This window comes from Monopterus albus, unplaced genomic scaffold, assembly GCF_001952655.1.
Source record: "Monopterus albus unplaced genomic scaffold, M_albus_1.0 scaffold140.1, whole genome shotgun sequence".
NCBI classification, from domain to species: Eukaryota; Metazoa; Chordata; class Actinopteri; order Synbranchiformes; family Synbranchidae; genus Monopterus; species Monopterus albus.
Window position 1 is genome coordinate 815,283 of NW_018128020.1, and position 15,598 is coordinate 830,880.

Here is a 15,598-nt window from a genome sequence, read left to right on the forward strand (position 1 = left end):
ACTCCAGTGGACCAGAGTCAGCAGTCCACCTCCACCAGAAGGAGAAAGGACACTCTTTTGAGGACAGTGAAGTCCAGATCCTCTCCAGAGAACATCGCTGGTTTGAGAGAGGTGTTAAGGAAGCTATTTTCGTAAAAATAGAACACCCCTCACTAAATAGGGGTGGTGGACTAAGACACAACTTGTCTTCCATCTACAACCCGGTTTTGAGATCTCTGCCCAAACATGCCCACCAGGACAATAGGCGTCAGTTGACAGGGGAGGATCCAAAGACAGGTAACGACCCTCACTGATACTGGGCTGTAACGACTCAGTCATTAATGGGCAGTGTTGGCCTTCTAAGGACTGAAACCACACCGAGGGGGATAAATATCTCCGACTCAACACCAGTCAGTCAGAACTGATGAAGCCTCTTGGATAAGAGGTGAAACGTCTTTGATCTAGATATCCAAGTCCAGTTGATTTCCAAGGTTATTTCGGTTGCGGTTTATAAACTGATTTATACAAAAAAAAAAAAAAAAATCCCAAAATCTTTGGTCATTATTATGCTGATAGGTGGTTGTTTAAGACCATTACATTAACCTACTGATACAGTAGATGTGAGTTTGAGGACTGACCAACCTTGGCTCACACAAGTGATCTGCACAGGGCTGTCCCACTGTCCATCCTGACATGTCAGATAGTTGTAATCTCCAGTGAGAACAAAGCCCTCATCACAGAAAAACTCAATCACAGTGCCGTGGGAAAACATTCGACAGGGGGACGGGTGGCAGGTATAGCCTCCATTCTCAGGTTTGGATAAGGGAAGACATACTAATGGGGGGACAAACAACATATGAAGTACCAGCCCAACTTCAAAAGTGTTCTGTGTTGTTTTTAAGTTCATATGATAGCAAAATTGGCCAAAATCATTACATAAAACTAAAGTGTCACATAATTAAAACTTGAAAATGACGGAAAACATGGTTTTTCATATGACAAAAGGATCTTCATTTAGGGTAGTTGTTCACAATACAGTGACTCGCCATTACTTTAGAGATCAAAAAAGACACTGGTGGTCAGAGTATCTTACCACCACCGCTGTGGATGCAGCGAGGAGGATCAGAGGACCAGCATCCCAGTGTGGTGCAGGTGAGGATGCTGGGTCCATCTGGCCGGTAACCAGGGTCACAGCTGTACTGCAGCACTGTGCCCACAGGGAACAAGCCCCGGTTGGTTTCTGTGAGGTTTACCCAGCTGTTCTGTGCCATGTATGGCCTCACACATCCTGTGGAGAGAAGGCCAAAGCAGAAGAAATTCTGAATATAGCTGGTGTCACTGTTTCAAAAGTAAAGATGCAACAAGTATTTAATATATTCTACAAGTCTTCAAATTGCCTAAGCAATCATAAACCTGGAACAGTTGACTTCTTTCTTTAAGCGCAATTCATAATACGGGTTTTTAAAATTATATATTTCATTAGTAAACTGTACTGAAAGTAACGCATCTGTGACTTTGATGCTATATGATATTCAAGCAACATTATCACATCAGGTGGTTACAGGACTGTAATATTATTCATGAGAAATCTGCTGACATCAACTGAAATGTGTTGAAATCAAAATTAAGAAGCTGATGGATTAAAGGATAAGGTTGGTCATTTTCTAGAATAACCGTATTTTAAAGCACTCCCCATACAGACACTAAAACCAACAATGATTTGCCTCTACTCATTATTAATGCCTGTCAATCTATCAGTCCTGGATTAGCTCATTCAACCTTTGCCCCCAAGGCTCTGAACAGCCTGTTTACAGTGCCTGAAGTAAACAACAGTCAAGAGCCCATGCACAAGATCTCTGGATTTCCTTTAACAAAAATTAGGGTCTGGTGTTTTGTAATGAAGAAATATGATACCCAGTGCAGCAAGTGCTTCCCTGACATGTTTTTAATTGTTTTTGAACAACAGTGGAGATCTATGGCATAGAAGAATAAGCTTATCCTGGACTGACTGTTGGTTTTAGTCTCTGTATGGAGACTGCTGAAAATACCATTAATATAGAAAATGACCGGCCTTATCCTTTAAGTCTCCCCTGTAGAACAGGTTATACACCCTGCCTGTCATTCACTAGGATGGTCTGTGTCATGACAGTGCTGATTTGATACAATTTCTTCAGGAGAAGAAAAGATAGGTTAATAACAATACAGACAATCTACAAAGCTTTGTATTGTATGATTATGAAACCCTAAGTTCTGCCTCTTACCCGACCCTTGTCCGGTGGACACTACAGTCAGTACCAGCAGCAACAAGAAGGACCATTCAGTGACTGAGGTGTGTGTCCAAAAGGCTTTTGATATAGTCTCTATAATTCCATTGCACATCTTCCCCTGCAGAGTCAACTCAGCCTGGTATAATACAAGAAATCGTGTAATTACAAATGTACAAATATATCACGATGAAAAAGCTGTCTCCACTAGCCTTGACATCATGCTGACACCTGCCTGGCGCAAGTACTCTGCAGAGCTTGAGCTGCTGCCAGCTAAATGAGTGTGATAGTGGGACAGTGGCACAATGACAGGACCGAGAAGAAAAAAAAAACACTACCTGTAATGATATAAGTATTTAGCAAGCTAGCATAAATGAGAAACTACTGCCGTACGGTGACTACCACAGTTAGCGAACCTGGTTCTTAGCTAACTACATTTCCTACATATAAAATCTAACTGGTTTTGAATGGTTCCCTCTCTGCAGATACACACCCATTTCCAGCGATTGCCTATTAGCTATCATAGCTAAGAATGATGACGCTAACGTTACAGAGAACAGGGCCAAAATAAAAGATATCACATTTACATGCCAAGTGCATAATGTTGATGCTAACCTGATAGCAACTGTGGTGCCATCTTTAGAAATTTAATATCCAACATAACGCATCATGGCTGATTTTCCTTATTAGATTCGCTAGCTAGCTACCTGATATGATCAGTATTTGCCAGCTCGCTAACGCTGGCTACACATTGAAATGGCTAATGTTACTTACATACAAGCACGACCACGAAACCTCCGCCCTCGCTTTCTCACTCTGTAGACATTTATCAGCAATATTTCAGCTACCCCAAAGACATGTAACGTTACTGCAGAAACAATAAAAACATGATTTTAACGAGGCGCGGCGCTACTACAGCTAACCGCTAGCTAGCTCCTATTATGCCCGTTATAACAGCTCACTGCACGGAATAAAGCTTCAGCTGAGCTGCCTCGATTCCGTAAGGTAGTCATAGTAACAAATTCATATGTCCATAGTTACAACATCCGGGAACGTTTGTGCCCATAGTTACCAACCCTTTAGCAGAGAAAAACAGTAGAAAACTATTGACAAGCGTATTTTTATGGCAACGGGTATTAAATACTTGCAACCACTTTCTTGTTGTTCGTCTTGAAATACAGCTGAACAAATTCACAGTATGGAAATTATCAGAGGTAGTTTAGAAAGTATTTCCCGACCTGCATCGAGTGAGCAAACGGGTAATCGTGTGTCTAGGGCATCATTGCCTCATTGTGACAGAAATTGTCCTACAGCTCCGTTTACCCTCGTTGTCTTGACCGACGATGCTGCTGATATTCAGGTAATTACGCAAAGTCGTTAACGTTACAAAACTCGTGATTATCAAACTTGATAATCTGCAATAACTTTGGAAAATAATTCTCTGTAGATCCAGACCACCTCTGAAGAAGCTACAGTCAATTCCTCACCCGAAGGTCCTGACAGAGGTAACTGTTCTGTAGCTATAATATGTTACGGAGTTTAGGATTGTCCAATTTTACTTAAGTTACTCCACACTAAAATAAAAAAGTGTGTGTATTTAGATCACTGTCACGTTGATGTTACTGATGAAGACAAGAAGGATTCAAAACTGAATAGAGCTATTAAGGAAATGAAACGACTGGATGACATATTGAATGCAAAGATCTGCAGAGAAAAAGAAGTAAAACGTCAAAGGAAAGAACTTCAAGCAAAACTTTGGCAAGAGTTCCTGGTAGACACAGTCTTTGTATTCACACCAGTTCACTAGATCAGTACAGTTATTGACTGAAGAAGGTGTTCACTCATAATGTGTGTACTGTTTCTACAGCAAAATAAACCGAAAGGTCATTCTGAAAGTGCTCATGAAGCTATGAACACAAGATTGTTTTTAGCTCTGGAAGCACCCACTGGTAAGCTTAGGTAACACTATCAGCAAATGTGTAAACTGTGGTCACTTAGACATTTAAAGTAAGTTTTTTTTTTTTTTGTAAAGGGGCTGAAGAGGAGGCCGACTTTGTGCCTTTGTTTGAAACTGAGGTTCCTGACTGTGAGCATGACAAAGACAGTCAACACCAGCAAAGTAAGTTCAAGAAAAGCAATAATGAAAGCAAGCGCAGCATGCAAATGTCTGTTTTTTCTGACAGGTATTAAATTCTGTGTACTCAGCTGTACTGCCTAGATGGAGCACTTGATGGCACCATGAGCTCGGGGAACTCATTGTATCAACCAGCTGTTATTTTCCACTTCACTGTATGCTGGTGCAGACAGTAGTGCACTAACTCAGCTAATATAACATTTTTACAGAAGTGAATGCATAACAATTTACCCACTCAGGGATTCGTGAATGATTTCTTGATCATGATCTTAGTAAGAAAGTCTCTTTCGGCTTTTCCCGTTTAGGGGTCGCCACAGCGAATCGTCACACTCGCAAGTTGACACATGCATTTGACACGTGTTTTACGCTGGGTGCCATTCCTGATGCAACCCTGATTCGAACCCGAGGTGCAGCGCCTTAACCACTAGCCTTCCAGGGACGGCTCTGGATTATAATCTTAATATTATGTCTTAATATGATATTGATTGGCAAAGGAAAAATTCTCTTTTCTTTCACCCCAAAGAACAGTTTTGTGTTGCTCTGTTCAGAGACACTTAGGAAGGTATGCTCATTGCTATCATGGGGATGTTCTCTTTTACAAATTGTTCATATTTCAGCCTGTTTCAAAATGATTTGGGCAATTGCAAAGTTTTAAATTGTGGATAAAATGATAGAATAAGAAGTCATGGCTGAAAAAATGATTTGAAATGTGGCTTGCTTGACAGGTGAAAAAAGGACAGAGTGTTCATTTGAAGCAGGCTATGGAGAGACTCGGGAAGAGAAATTTGAAAGCAGTCAGTGTGGCCTTTCCAAAGGCAAGAAAAAACAAGACTTTGTCAAGAGAAATATTGAGGTATGTCAAAGTTCATGTAGGCCAAATGGAGTGCTGGGGTATATTGCATGACTTAGTGCAAGTCTCTGGACTGTTTCTTTTTCCCAGTGAGGAAAATATTTCTCTGTAGTTCAAGAGGAGAGTATATTTTACCCCTATTTAAAAGGAGAGAACTTTTATACAAATGGTGATTTTCAGTGCCCTTTTTCCAAATGTTGTGTGATGTAACAGTTAGTAAGTGGCGAGGAGGGCCAAGTGCTTTTGACCCAGGCAGAGAAAGAGCATCTTGCCGAGCTTCTTCAAGAAACAGATGAAGAGGAAGAGGACAGTGCCAGAGGCGCAGACAGCGAGGTAGGCTGACATGAAGCCCTAACAGACAACACATGCTGTAGAACCTCTCCTTTTCAAGTTCTTTAATGCTTCCAGTTCAGTTAAATTCAATTTTATTTGTATAGCGCCAAATCACAATAAATCATTTCAAGGCACTTTACATAGAGAGAAACCCAACAAATCCCTCTTGAGAAGTACTTGGCGATAGTGGGGAGGAAAAACTCACTTTAATAGAAGAAACCTCTGACAGACCCTGGCCCTTGGTGGGCGGCCATCTGCCTTGACTGGTTGAGGTGAGTGGAAAGAGGAGAGAGAAAAGAAGAGCATCAAGAATCAACAAACAAACACTGGGCAGGTTAATGTGGCTGGCGACTACTCATCAGAAACCTAGAGCTCTGGAGCCAGGAATACCTGCAGAAAGGTACAGGGAGAGAGAGGAGACAGCAACAATGGCATATAAATGCATGGAGAGTGAGGAGAGGAGCTCAGAGCATCATGGGATGACCCCCAACCTAGGCCTATAACTAAGAGATGGTACTCCAAATCAAACTCCCCCCTCATGTCTAGCAATGCTCCAGTCCACTACTTCTGAAACATTTGGATCTTGTATTTATTACATTTAAACTAAAGAATGTTAACTATTTTATAGAAATATTGTTTCCAATTGTTTAATACTATCTCTGCATTTATAAATAGTTTTTTGGTATCATATTTGTCAAATATTGTGTCATTATCTAACATTTGGCCTTCAACATGATTTAAGCACATTCTTAAATAGCTCAGCCACACTTTGGCCCACAGAATAGCACACAGAGCAACACTGGTCAGATATTCCTGTTTTGATGACTTTTTGGCAGCTGAGACTGGATCCCATATGCAGTTCACATGGAATGATTTGTTTTATAATCAGATTTTCACGGCAGTTCCCCTTGTTTCTGTGAAATTTGCAAGTCACCAGCTTTTCTATAGCATACTATAAGCTTCCTTTGTACTCATAGTGAGGGGGTGCTGATAGAGCTTCAAGCCGCAACAATAAGGCCTGGTGTTTTCCTTTGATGATTCTTCTGAGATCTTGTGACACCTGGAGCACAAGACTATTTCACTGTGACCCCACCTACACCATCCTGACTGCTGATGTTTTTATTTTCTTTTAATTTGCTTTAATAGCCCTTTTGGCAGCTGTGAGACCAGTGTGAAGTCAGATAGAACAAAGCCTGTTGGGAAACAAAAGGGAACTGACTTTCACATACGGTTCCATTTAGCTTGACCCCGACAGCTCGGCATCCGGGGAACAGCTTGCCAGGGCTTTTAAAAAAATGTCTTTTTGCTGTATTTACGATGTTTGCCTTGACATTTAGAACAGTACAACCGTAACTGTGATGGCAGATGCCAAACAGTGTTGATACTCTGGGTTGGCTGAAAGCAGACTTCCTGTTTTTGCAGACCATGCTATTATGAATGGTCATAACACAACAAGCACATTATTTATGTCACCCGGACTTTGGCAGTGTTGTGTCTTTAGTTTAGAGGACTTAACCCAGTTCTTGGCAGAATCCACACAGTTTTGTGTAATTCTACTAATCTGAGGCAATAAATCAGTAGCAGTCAGTAATCAGAGAACATTTTAGGGCCTGGGTACTGGAGTGCTAATATTTATCTATCAACTGTGGCCTTGGGGTAATACTGCTGTGCATTCTGAGCTATTTATTTGTTTCCTCACTATTTGTGTTACTCTTAGTTGATTTAGAATGTGTCACTGTGAAGAATGACAATAATGTCAATAGAGGTTTCACTCATGGTTGCTGTTTCATAGTTTGATTTAATACCAACTTCACGAGCATGACTATCAGTGCAGCAGAATCAGAGTAGTTCTAAATGATGAAAGTAGGCTACTTTGTTTTGTGTTTTACATTTCTCTGTTTCGAGCTATATCTCATTGTTAGTGAAGGCAGAATTCTGTCATTCTTTTCTTGATCTTTTATGTTATGTCTAACGACTTATTTTCAATGGTCAAAAGACATTCTAGTAAAATTAAACCACTGCAATCATTTAAACATTATAGCAACTTGAGTGAAATAGATCTGTACATAAGAAACATGAACCAGTGTCATAAGAATTTGTTGCTCTCATTTGAGTGGAGCTCCACCTTATGAAAACACCCTTCATTTGCTCTTTTCTAATGCCAGTTTTCTTCCAGTTCTGTATAATTCAGAGGTTACAGCTGTACATTGTGATCTTTGCTAACATGACAGACATATTGTAAGACCATATCTCCCCACTGGGTCTGGATGAGCTCATTACCCACCCATTGTTTCCCATAGGATATATTGGGAGGAAGATGCATTTGTCAGATTTTGGCATATGGCTCTATACTTGGCATGCTGTGTGGAGAACAGTGATCAGCACCCTGTTCACCATCCAGAAGTGAATACCAAGTGCTCGAGTCAGACTTGTACGTTTTCCCTGTTTTAGATGTCACTGTTACAAAGTTGCTAAATAAGCAGTGGATATATAGTGTTTTTCAGTCCCCTATTTTAGTTGCCACTAAATAAAGTGAACTTATACCCAGTGGACTTATTTCAGTGATTGTTTTCTTCCAGGAGGACATGTGGGCTTTGTCAAGCGTGATAGCCCAGGGTTACACCCCAGACCCCTCTGACCTGGAGCAGCTGATTGACATTGACTCCAAAATGCACCTTCTTCTGCCTCTTGAGGAATTTCTCTCGGTGCGAAGCCCCAGGACAAACTTTAGCATGTCCCAGGTATGTATCATATAGCACAGCAGCACTATGTGCAGTTTGTTTTCACAAAGCGCCTTCATACACTATCCAGGACCAATCTCAGTTGAGGTCATTAAGTCTCATTAAAAGGTCAGCTCAGTAGGGCACTGATGGTATCTTCTAACATCTTTTGTTGCAATTTTTTGTTACTGACACTCAGGGAGTCAAACCCCTGTTTGTAAATGGGGAAAATAGTATTGGGATGCTCATCTGTGTAGTATGTCAGTAGTGGTGGACTGGTGTCTCTGAACTTAGCCCAGGGTGACATTTTCTACTACTGCAACTGCATACAGACAAGGAAAAACTGCAGGACTTGAATCCCACTGCTGCAATGTGACATGAGCTATGCCATCTGGAACATTTATGGTGTTGGCCTAATTATTTAACTTTTCCACAGTAAATCTATAAACAGATTCATCTAATACTATATAGAAGTTGCAGTAAAACAACACTTAAAGTTGAGGTACCTAAACCATTAATGTTGTGCCACAGTTTTTCCACCAGACACCTCTGACCAGTTGACTTTTCAAATGTAGAATGTCCTACTTGATATTTATCTTTGTCGCAAGAAAAAACACAAAAAATAAAAAGAAAAACAGAACGGGTCCTTATTAAGATATGCAGTTTAATATGAAGGTGAGAAAGTCAGCCTGGTGAGTTGAGAATAAACAACTGGATCTGTAGCCTGCTGAAGACAGACTAAATCTTACAAGCTCGGTGTTCACTACAAGATTTAGTTTCTGTCAATTCCACTGAGAATTGATTGAGTCCAACCAGATGTGTATATCAATAGTTGAACAGTGGTGAGTCTTTAAATGAAGACATGACTGACTGCTGCTTGAAATTCTCAAATTTCATGAACAAATGTTTAAAATTGTTGTAATGGCTGAACTGGTGCTATTGGTGAATGAGTACAAGACACATCATTTCTCAGTAATTCTGACCATTGCCTTAATGTTCTTTCACCATAAGACAGTCCTCTCTTGTGCAAGACTCTGCCCACATGATGTGGAATGCACTTGTGGCCAATAGTTCAAAACTGGACAGCTGGATGTGTTACTTACTGTAACCTACTTTCCCTCCTTCAAATCCTTTAATCATATTTTCTGATTAAAATAGTTTTTTTGTTTTTGTTTTTTGAGAAAGTTAAATTCCCCATCATCCATCCATCATCTGCACTCCATTACTGCTGAAATACAGGTGATTTTCCCCCAAATTATGTAAAATATAAATTAAACAATACAATAAAATTTTGTTTTATGCAGTACAATACATAAGAATTGAAAGGCTGGTGAACGCTACACCTACAGAGTGTAAAAAGGAGCTGTTTTCTTCCACTAATTCTGTCTTGCTGTTGTGGCATATATTAACGATAGACAGTACATGGCTGTGGTTCAGGAGGTAGAGCGGGTTATTTCCTAACCGGTGGATTAGCGGTTCGATTCCCGGCTTGTCCAGTCAACGTGTCGAAGTGTCCTTGAGCAAGACACTGTACCCCCAGTTGCTCCCGGTGATGTCACCGGTGTGTGATTGTGTGAGTGTTTGGGAGTGCGAATGGGTGAATGGCCAAATAGTGTAAAAGCACTTTGAGTGTGCTGTAAAGCAGTGGTCCCCAACCTTTTTATCACTGCGGACCGGTCAACGCTCGACAATTTTACCGCGGCCCGGGGGGTGGGGGGGGTTGGTACGTAGGTTGTTTATATTGTTGTTTATATCCGTTTTGTTTTGGTTGCCGTCACTGCAGAAAAACCCACTTCACACAGATAGGATGTCGGAAATGGCAACAGGGTTTTCAGTGCTGTGGTGGCGATCTCAGGGTATTCTGTCATGACTTTAATCCAGAACACCGACAGAGTTGTTGTCTCGAACATACTTTTAAGGCCGCCGTCATTTGCGATCTCCAGCAGTTGATCTTCTTCTTGCACAGACATGCTGGATTCACCTGGTTTGTTGACAAATGGGTTGCGGATCCATTCCTTGGCAGTTCGTGGGTCCTTTGTGGTTGGGAAGTAGCGCTCGAACTCTTTTAAAAGCAAAGACAGGTGATCGTGCACCAGCTGGGAGAATGAAGGCTCAGGCTCAGTCTCACCCAAAATCCCCACTAATGTTTGAAACATGTCCAAAATGCCGCTGTTGACGCGCCGTCCCCACAAATCCAGTTTGGCTTTAAATGCAACTACTTTATCTGCCAACTTGAAGACAGTTGTCATTTTCCCCCGAAGTGACAGATTGAGTTCATTGAGCAGGCTGAATATGTCCACAAGTAAGCCAGTTTTGGCGCTCAAGTGACCGAGATGTAACAGAGAGAATACGGTCATTTTTCAAAATAAAAGATCGTTCAGACTCAGATAATAAATAAAACGGAAATAATTAATAATTTCTTGTACGGCCCGGTACCAATGGATCCACGGACCGGTACCGGTCCGCGGCCCGGGGGTTGGGGACCACTGCTCTAACGCATGCACACACATGTAGTGCACTGTACATGGTGTGTGTCTGTGGGAGTGAGAGAAGGAGGTCTTCCAGACTCCATCATCTATATACAGTATGTTACATAACTGATCTGCCACTGGAGGTGAGGGCTGTCAGCTGTGTGTGTGTGTGTCTGATGGAAAAGGTGAAAGGAAGGAAAAGAGGTCCTCAGAGAGATAGCAGACACCTACACACACTTCTGTTTTCTCATTATACTGCAGAGGAGTCATGGAGCTGTATTAGTGCAAGCTGAGTTTACAGTTTGATTCACTGTGTCATAGACCCCAGTCCACTTTACAAACTCTCATTTCCAAAACCTAAAGATCCAATATAAAAGATTTAAAAATGTGTGAAAGATAGTTATTCATTGCATTATTCAAATTCATGCAAGAAATGAAGAGGAGAAAAACAACAACAACAGTTGTGTGAATTTCAGTTTTAGGTGCAAAGCAAAGTGTAAATTAACTGTGAGGGCTCCGTAGGTGGTAGTCTATAAAAGTGTGTTGCTTATGTTCAGTCTACTCGTTGTTTTGTTTTGGTTGCTCCATCACTGCGCAAACCCGCTTCACACAAATAGGATGTCGGAAATGGCAACAGGGTTTTCAGTGCTGTGGTGGCGATCTCAGGGTATTCTGTCATGACTTTAATCCAGAACACCGACAGAGTTGTTGTCTCGAACATACTTTTAAGGCCGCCGTCATTTGCGATCTCCAGCAGTTGATCTTCTTCTTGCACAGACCTGCTGGATTCACCTGGTTTGTTGACAAATGGGTTGCGGATCCATTCCTTGGCAGTTCGTGGGTCCTTTGTGGTTGGGAAGTAGCGCTCGAACTCTTTTATAAGCAAAGACAGGTGATCGTGCACCAGCTGGGAGAATGAAGGCTCTGGCTCAGTCTCACCCAAAATCCCCGCTAATGTTTGAAACATGTCCAAAATACCTCTGTTGACGCGCCGTACGCACAAATCCAGTTTGGCTTTAAATGCAGCTACTTTATCTGCCAACTTGAAGACAGTTGTCATTTTCCCCTGAAGTGACAGATTGAGTTCATTGAGCAGGCTGAATATGTCCACAAGTAAGCCAGTTTTGGCGCTCGAGTGACCGAGATGTAACCGAGAGAATGCGGTCATTTTTCAAAATAAAAGATCGTTCAGACTCAGATAATAAATAAAACGAAAATAATTAATAATTTCTTGTACGGCCCGGTACCAATTGATCCACGGACCGGTACCGGTCCGCGGCCCGGAGGTTGGGGACCACTGCTGTAAAGCATAGAAAGGCGCTATACAAATATAAGACCATTTGCCACACACAATAAATCTCTTAGAGCCAGTCATTCATTCCATATCAGCTGCCATAAATCCTAAAGGTGGTCATAAAAGTAAATAGGCTTTTGTTTTGCTGTTACCTTTCTTCTCAGCAGTTGCTTACACCATTCAGAGATCCTAACTGAAACCATTTGGATAGCAACGCAGCTTGTCTGCTTGCTCATTCCAGAGCAGTCTCTAATGTTCACAAGAAAGAGATCATGATATCTCTGTTTCAACACCACTGAAACTGTTTATCCAGCCAAATATGAAATCATGGCCTGGATTTCCATATTTGCCATGTTTTCTGGCTGTGTGGTGTTTTGTACATTTTATTCCACCTCCCTAGAGAGCACTTTCTCATAAAGGATTTGTCTGGTCTTGAATCTATGATGTCAGAACTTGTCCGAATTATTTTCCAGTAAGTTTTGATTGATATTATGAAGAAAGAGCAGCCTGAGCTTTCCTGTGCATTCACCTTTAGTAGTAGCCTCTCTCTGACTAAATGAGTCTGTTGCACGAGCCTATGAGGATAGATGCGGTCTGTGAGGCTGTGTGTGGTATACTGCCAGAAAGTAGCATCAGCCCCCCCATCGGAACCTAATTATAGACCTGGTGGAAGTTGAGGGGTGCCAGGCCCAGAAAAAGTGCAAGGGTTCCCCTTTCATTTGGAGATATTAGGCTTATTCTATATATGAAAGCTACTATATGCTGGATAGGAAGACTAACAGCCCATATATTGCTGCTAGTCAACTACTTCTAGCTATATATTTGTGGACAAAAATGTACAAAAATATATCTGTTGATTCTAGGTTGTAGACTCACATCTTTAATGATAAAGCACACATCAGCTCACTGAGATCATTGAATTTTTTCCTCTTTCCATGTCATTTAAGGCAGTGCAGTGGCAGGTGCGTATTACACTGTACGGACTGAATTATAAGGCACAGAGAAAGCCATGTCATAATGCCATAAACCACAAGATCAGTATTTGTGGAAACACTTATCACGTGGCCACACAGTGAGTCACACTGAAAGTTTTAATGGGAAAAAGGGATGTTTTCTTTGCCTCTGGCTCTTTTTTGGTGTGTTTTTGTGATAGGAAAAAGGTCAGGTAGCTACAAACCCTACTTTAATGATCTAGATTGAATGGAATCAAAATACAACTCTAACACTGTTTTACTTGGACACTGTTAATATTGTGCTTATGACAGCATTGCTCCTTTTGCATTCTTCAATGTTCTCCCCTTTTGTCAAGATTCAGTTAAAAAGCCTTCTTGTTATAAAAAACATCTGTTGGATTAATGTACAATATACCCATCCTACTGTATCACTGTGTGGTAATGCCTGCCCCAGACTGTAGTCTGATGGGACAAGATGGGGTTCTGTCATGAGAATTGGTTGGCTTTGGGTGGTTGGTAACATGTGCATGTTTCACAGATCATAATTAGAAATACCATTCTCACAGATTTGCCTTTTGTTAGGAAAGTGGGGTTACAGTGAACATAAATGAATGATAGTTTGGTTTGGTTCATTCTGGTGCTGTATTTGATTGCATCAGATCCGTCCCCTAATCAGCTGGGCTTCCGTTTGCATAGTAACACCAGCCATGTTCTTGTTGTGTATTGCTGGCTATATTTTGGTTTACGACTATGAGGTCACTTCATCACATTGTGTGGTTGCTACTGAATACCCATGATGTTAACTACAGCAAATGTTAAGTGAGAAAGCAGAGTTTTGGTCAGAAACACCCTTTTGACCAACATGTGGTTAGGAAGCAGTTTGCAAATTTATCTTATTTAGTCCAGCCATATAATTAAACAGCTGTGGAAAAACTCTGGTCACGTTATATAACTAAAATGTAGATTAGGTCTTATTTTATAACCTAATGTAATTGCATTCATGACAGTACACAATTTGATAGCTTTATAATATTAATGGCAACAGGAAAACAAAAAATACATTTTATTCCCTCTGCTGAGACAGAAATGGTCCTTTTGGAATAACATTTCCATGCTTTAGTTCGGCACATTGGCAACCGACTTTAAATGGATGTTTTTATAGTGTCTTAGCAAGAAAACCTCTAAATATGAAAGGTTTAATAAAATATTTGGAGCTTTTGTGGCTCACATATTCTGCAGGAGCATGGCTGGACAGTGGCATGGTGGGAACTGAGATGCCGGGTTTGTCTTGTGGTATCCTTGGTACAAAGGTCCAAAGCCAAGATGACGCTCCTCAGGCTGCAATGTTGCAGTTAACTCGGAATCAGGTTGTTTCTCTTCTTGCTTATTTGTGCCGTGTTAAAGCAACAGTAAAGACAGCACACTTTATTTATGACCGGGCGACTTTGTTACTGATAAGAGAGCGCAATCTTTTTGGAGATTTTGACCCAAGCACATTGGACTCTCACCTAGAGCTAATGTGCTATGTCAACACGACGCCAGGCCGACCCCCGGCAAAGAGCACTTCCAATAACAACAAACTGAAGCGGAGATGAGGCAGACAGGGGGAGTCGAACGGAGGCTCCGGCGCTTGGTTAGCAGCGGCAGGCTAGCCCTTCCCACTATACTGTTCGCAAATGTCCAGTCTCTGGATAATAAACTGGATGAACTCTATGCTCGGATTACCTCACAGAAGGACATACAGGACTGCTCCCTGCTGTGTTTCTGTGAAGCATGACTGGGAAAAGAGACCCCTGATGAGGGTATAACCCCGGAATGGTTACTCTGTGTTCAGACAGGATCGCAGCTCCGCTAAAATCGGCAAGACCCACGGAGGAGGAACAACTGCCTTCTCAAACAATCTAGTGGTGCACAGACTGTAAGATTCTCTCTAAATTCTGTTCTGAAGATGTAGAATATTTAATACTACAGCTAAGGTCATTTTATTTGCCTATGGCGCTGCAATGTATCATTGTGAGTGTAGTGTATGCCTGGACAACAGCAGTATGTATGCTAGGATGCTGTTCCTGGATTACGGTTCTGCATTCAACACCATTCGCCCAGGTAGGCTGATTGGGAAGATGACAGACCTTGGTGTACCAACTCCCACCTGTAACTGGATTCTGGACTTACTGACTGAAAGACCACAGGTAGATAGAATGGGAAGGCTGGTGTCTGCTGAGTTCACAATCAGCACAGGCTCACCGCAGGCTGTCTCAGCCCCAAACTCTTCACCCTGTATACCCATGACTGTCTCCAACCATGACAACACTATCATCATTAAATATGCTGATGACACCACCATTCTGGGCATCATCAAGGGGGGAGACAAGTCCGGTTACAGAAGCTTGGTGAACGATATTCTTGTTTATGGAGAGGAGAATGACCTCATCCTCAATATAAACAAGACAAAAGAAATAATAGTAGACTTCAGGAAGAACCCCTCCCCTCTGCTGTCTCTGACCATCAAAGTGACTGAGGTGGAGAGGGCTGACAGCCACAAGTTCCTGGGCCTGCAGGTGACATCTGACCTGAGCTGGTCACTGAACACAGCTGCCACC

General features: G+C 41.7%; 2 protein-coding genes across 12 annotated transcripts in view; one reads left to right on the plus strand and one right to left on the minus strand.

Annotated features, from left to right (window-relative positions):
* The window catches only part of LOC109967973 (sushi domain-containing protein 4-like), a 9,529-nt gene extending 6,317 nt beyond the window's left edge, over window positions 1-3,212 (minus strand). For 8 of the 9 annotated variants that reach the window (XR_002276024.1, XR_002276022.1, XR_002276020.1 and 5 more), the window contains exons 1-4: window positions 3,018-3,211; window positions 2,241-2,382; window positions 1,073-1,267; window positions 622-813 (exon numbers count right to left, since the gene is read on the minus strand). Coding sequence is in view for 2 of the 9 variants with exons in the window: in XM_020613925.1 (XP_020469581.1) it covers window positions 622-813; window positions 1,073-1,267; window positions 2,241-2,358 (505 nt within the window). In the remaining 7 variants the exon portion in view is untranslated. Of the gene's footprint in view, window positions 1-621; window positions 814-1,072; window positions 1,268-2,240; window positions 2,383-2,478; window positions 2,517-3,017 lie in introns of all 9 variants that reach the window. The other variant, XM_020613927.1, reaches the window with a different exon arrangement.
* Window positions 3,213-3,292: 80 nt separating this feature from the next.
* Window positions 3,293-15,598, plus strand: part of fsip1 (fibrous sheath interacting protein 1) — a 45,343-nt gene continuing 33,037 nt past the window's right edge. Inside the window, exons 1-8 of one of the 3 annotated variants that reach the window (XM_020613929.1) lie at window positions 3,293-3,603; window positions 3,691-3,748; window positions 3,845-4,014; window positions 4,111-4,192; window positions 4,276-4,362; window positions 5,103-5,230; window positions 5,441-5,560; window positions 8,140-8,301. In XM_020613929.1, coding sequence (XP_020469585.1) covers window positions 3,442-3,603; window positions 3,691-3,748; window positions 3,845-4,014; window positions 4,111-4,192; window positions 4,276-4,362; window positions 5,103-5,230; window positions 5,441-5,560; window positions 8,140-8,301 — 969 coding nt within the window. In that variant the 5' untranslated portion in view covers window positions 3,293-3,441. Of the gene's footprint in view, window positions 3,604-3,690; window positions 3,749-3,831; window positions 4,015-4,110; window positions 4,193-4,275; window positions 4,363-5,102; window positions 5,231-5,440; window positions 5,561-8,139; window positions 8,302-15,598 lie in introns of all 3 variants that reach the window. The other 2 variants (XM_020613928.1, XM_020613930.1) reach the window with 2 other exon arrangements.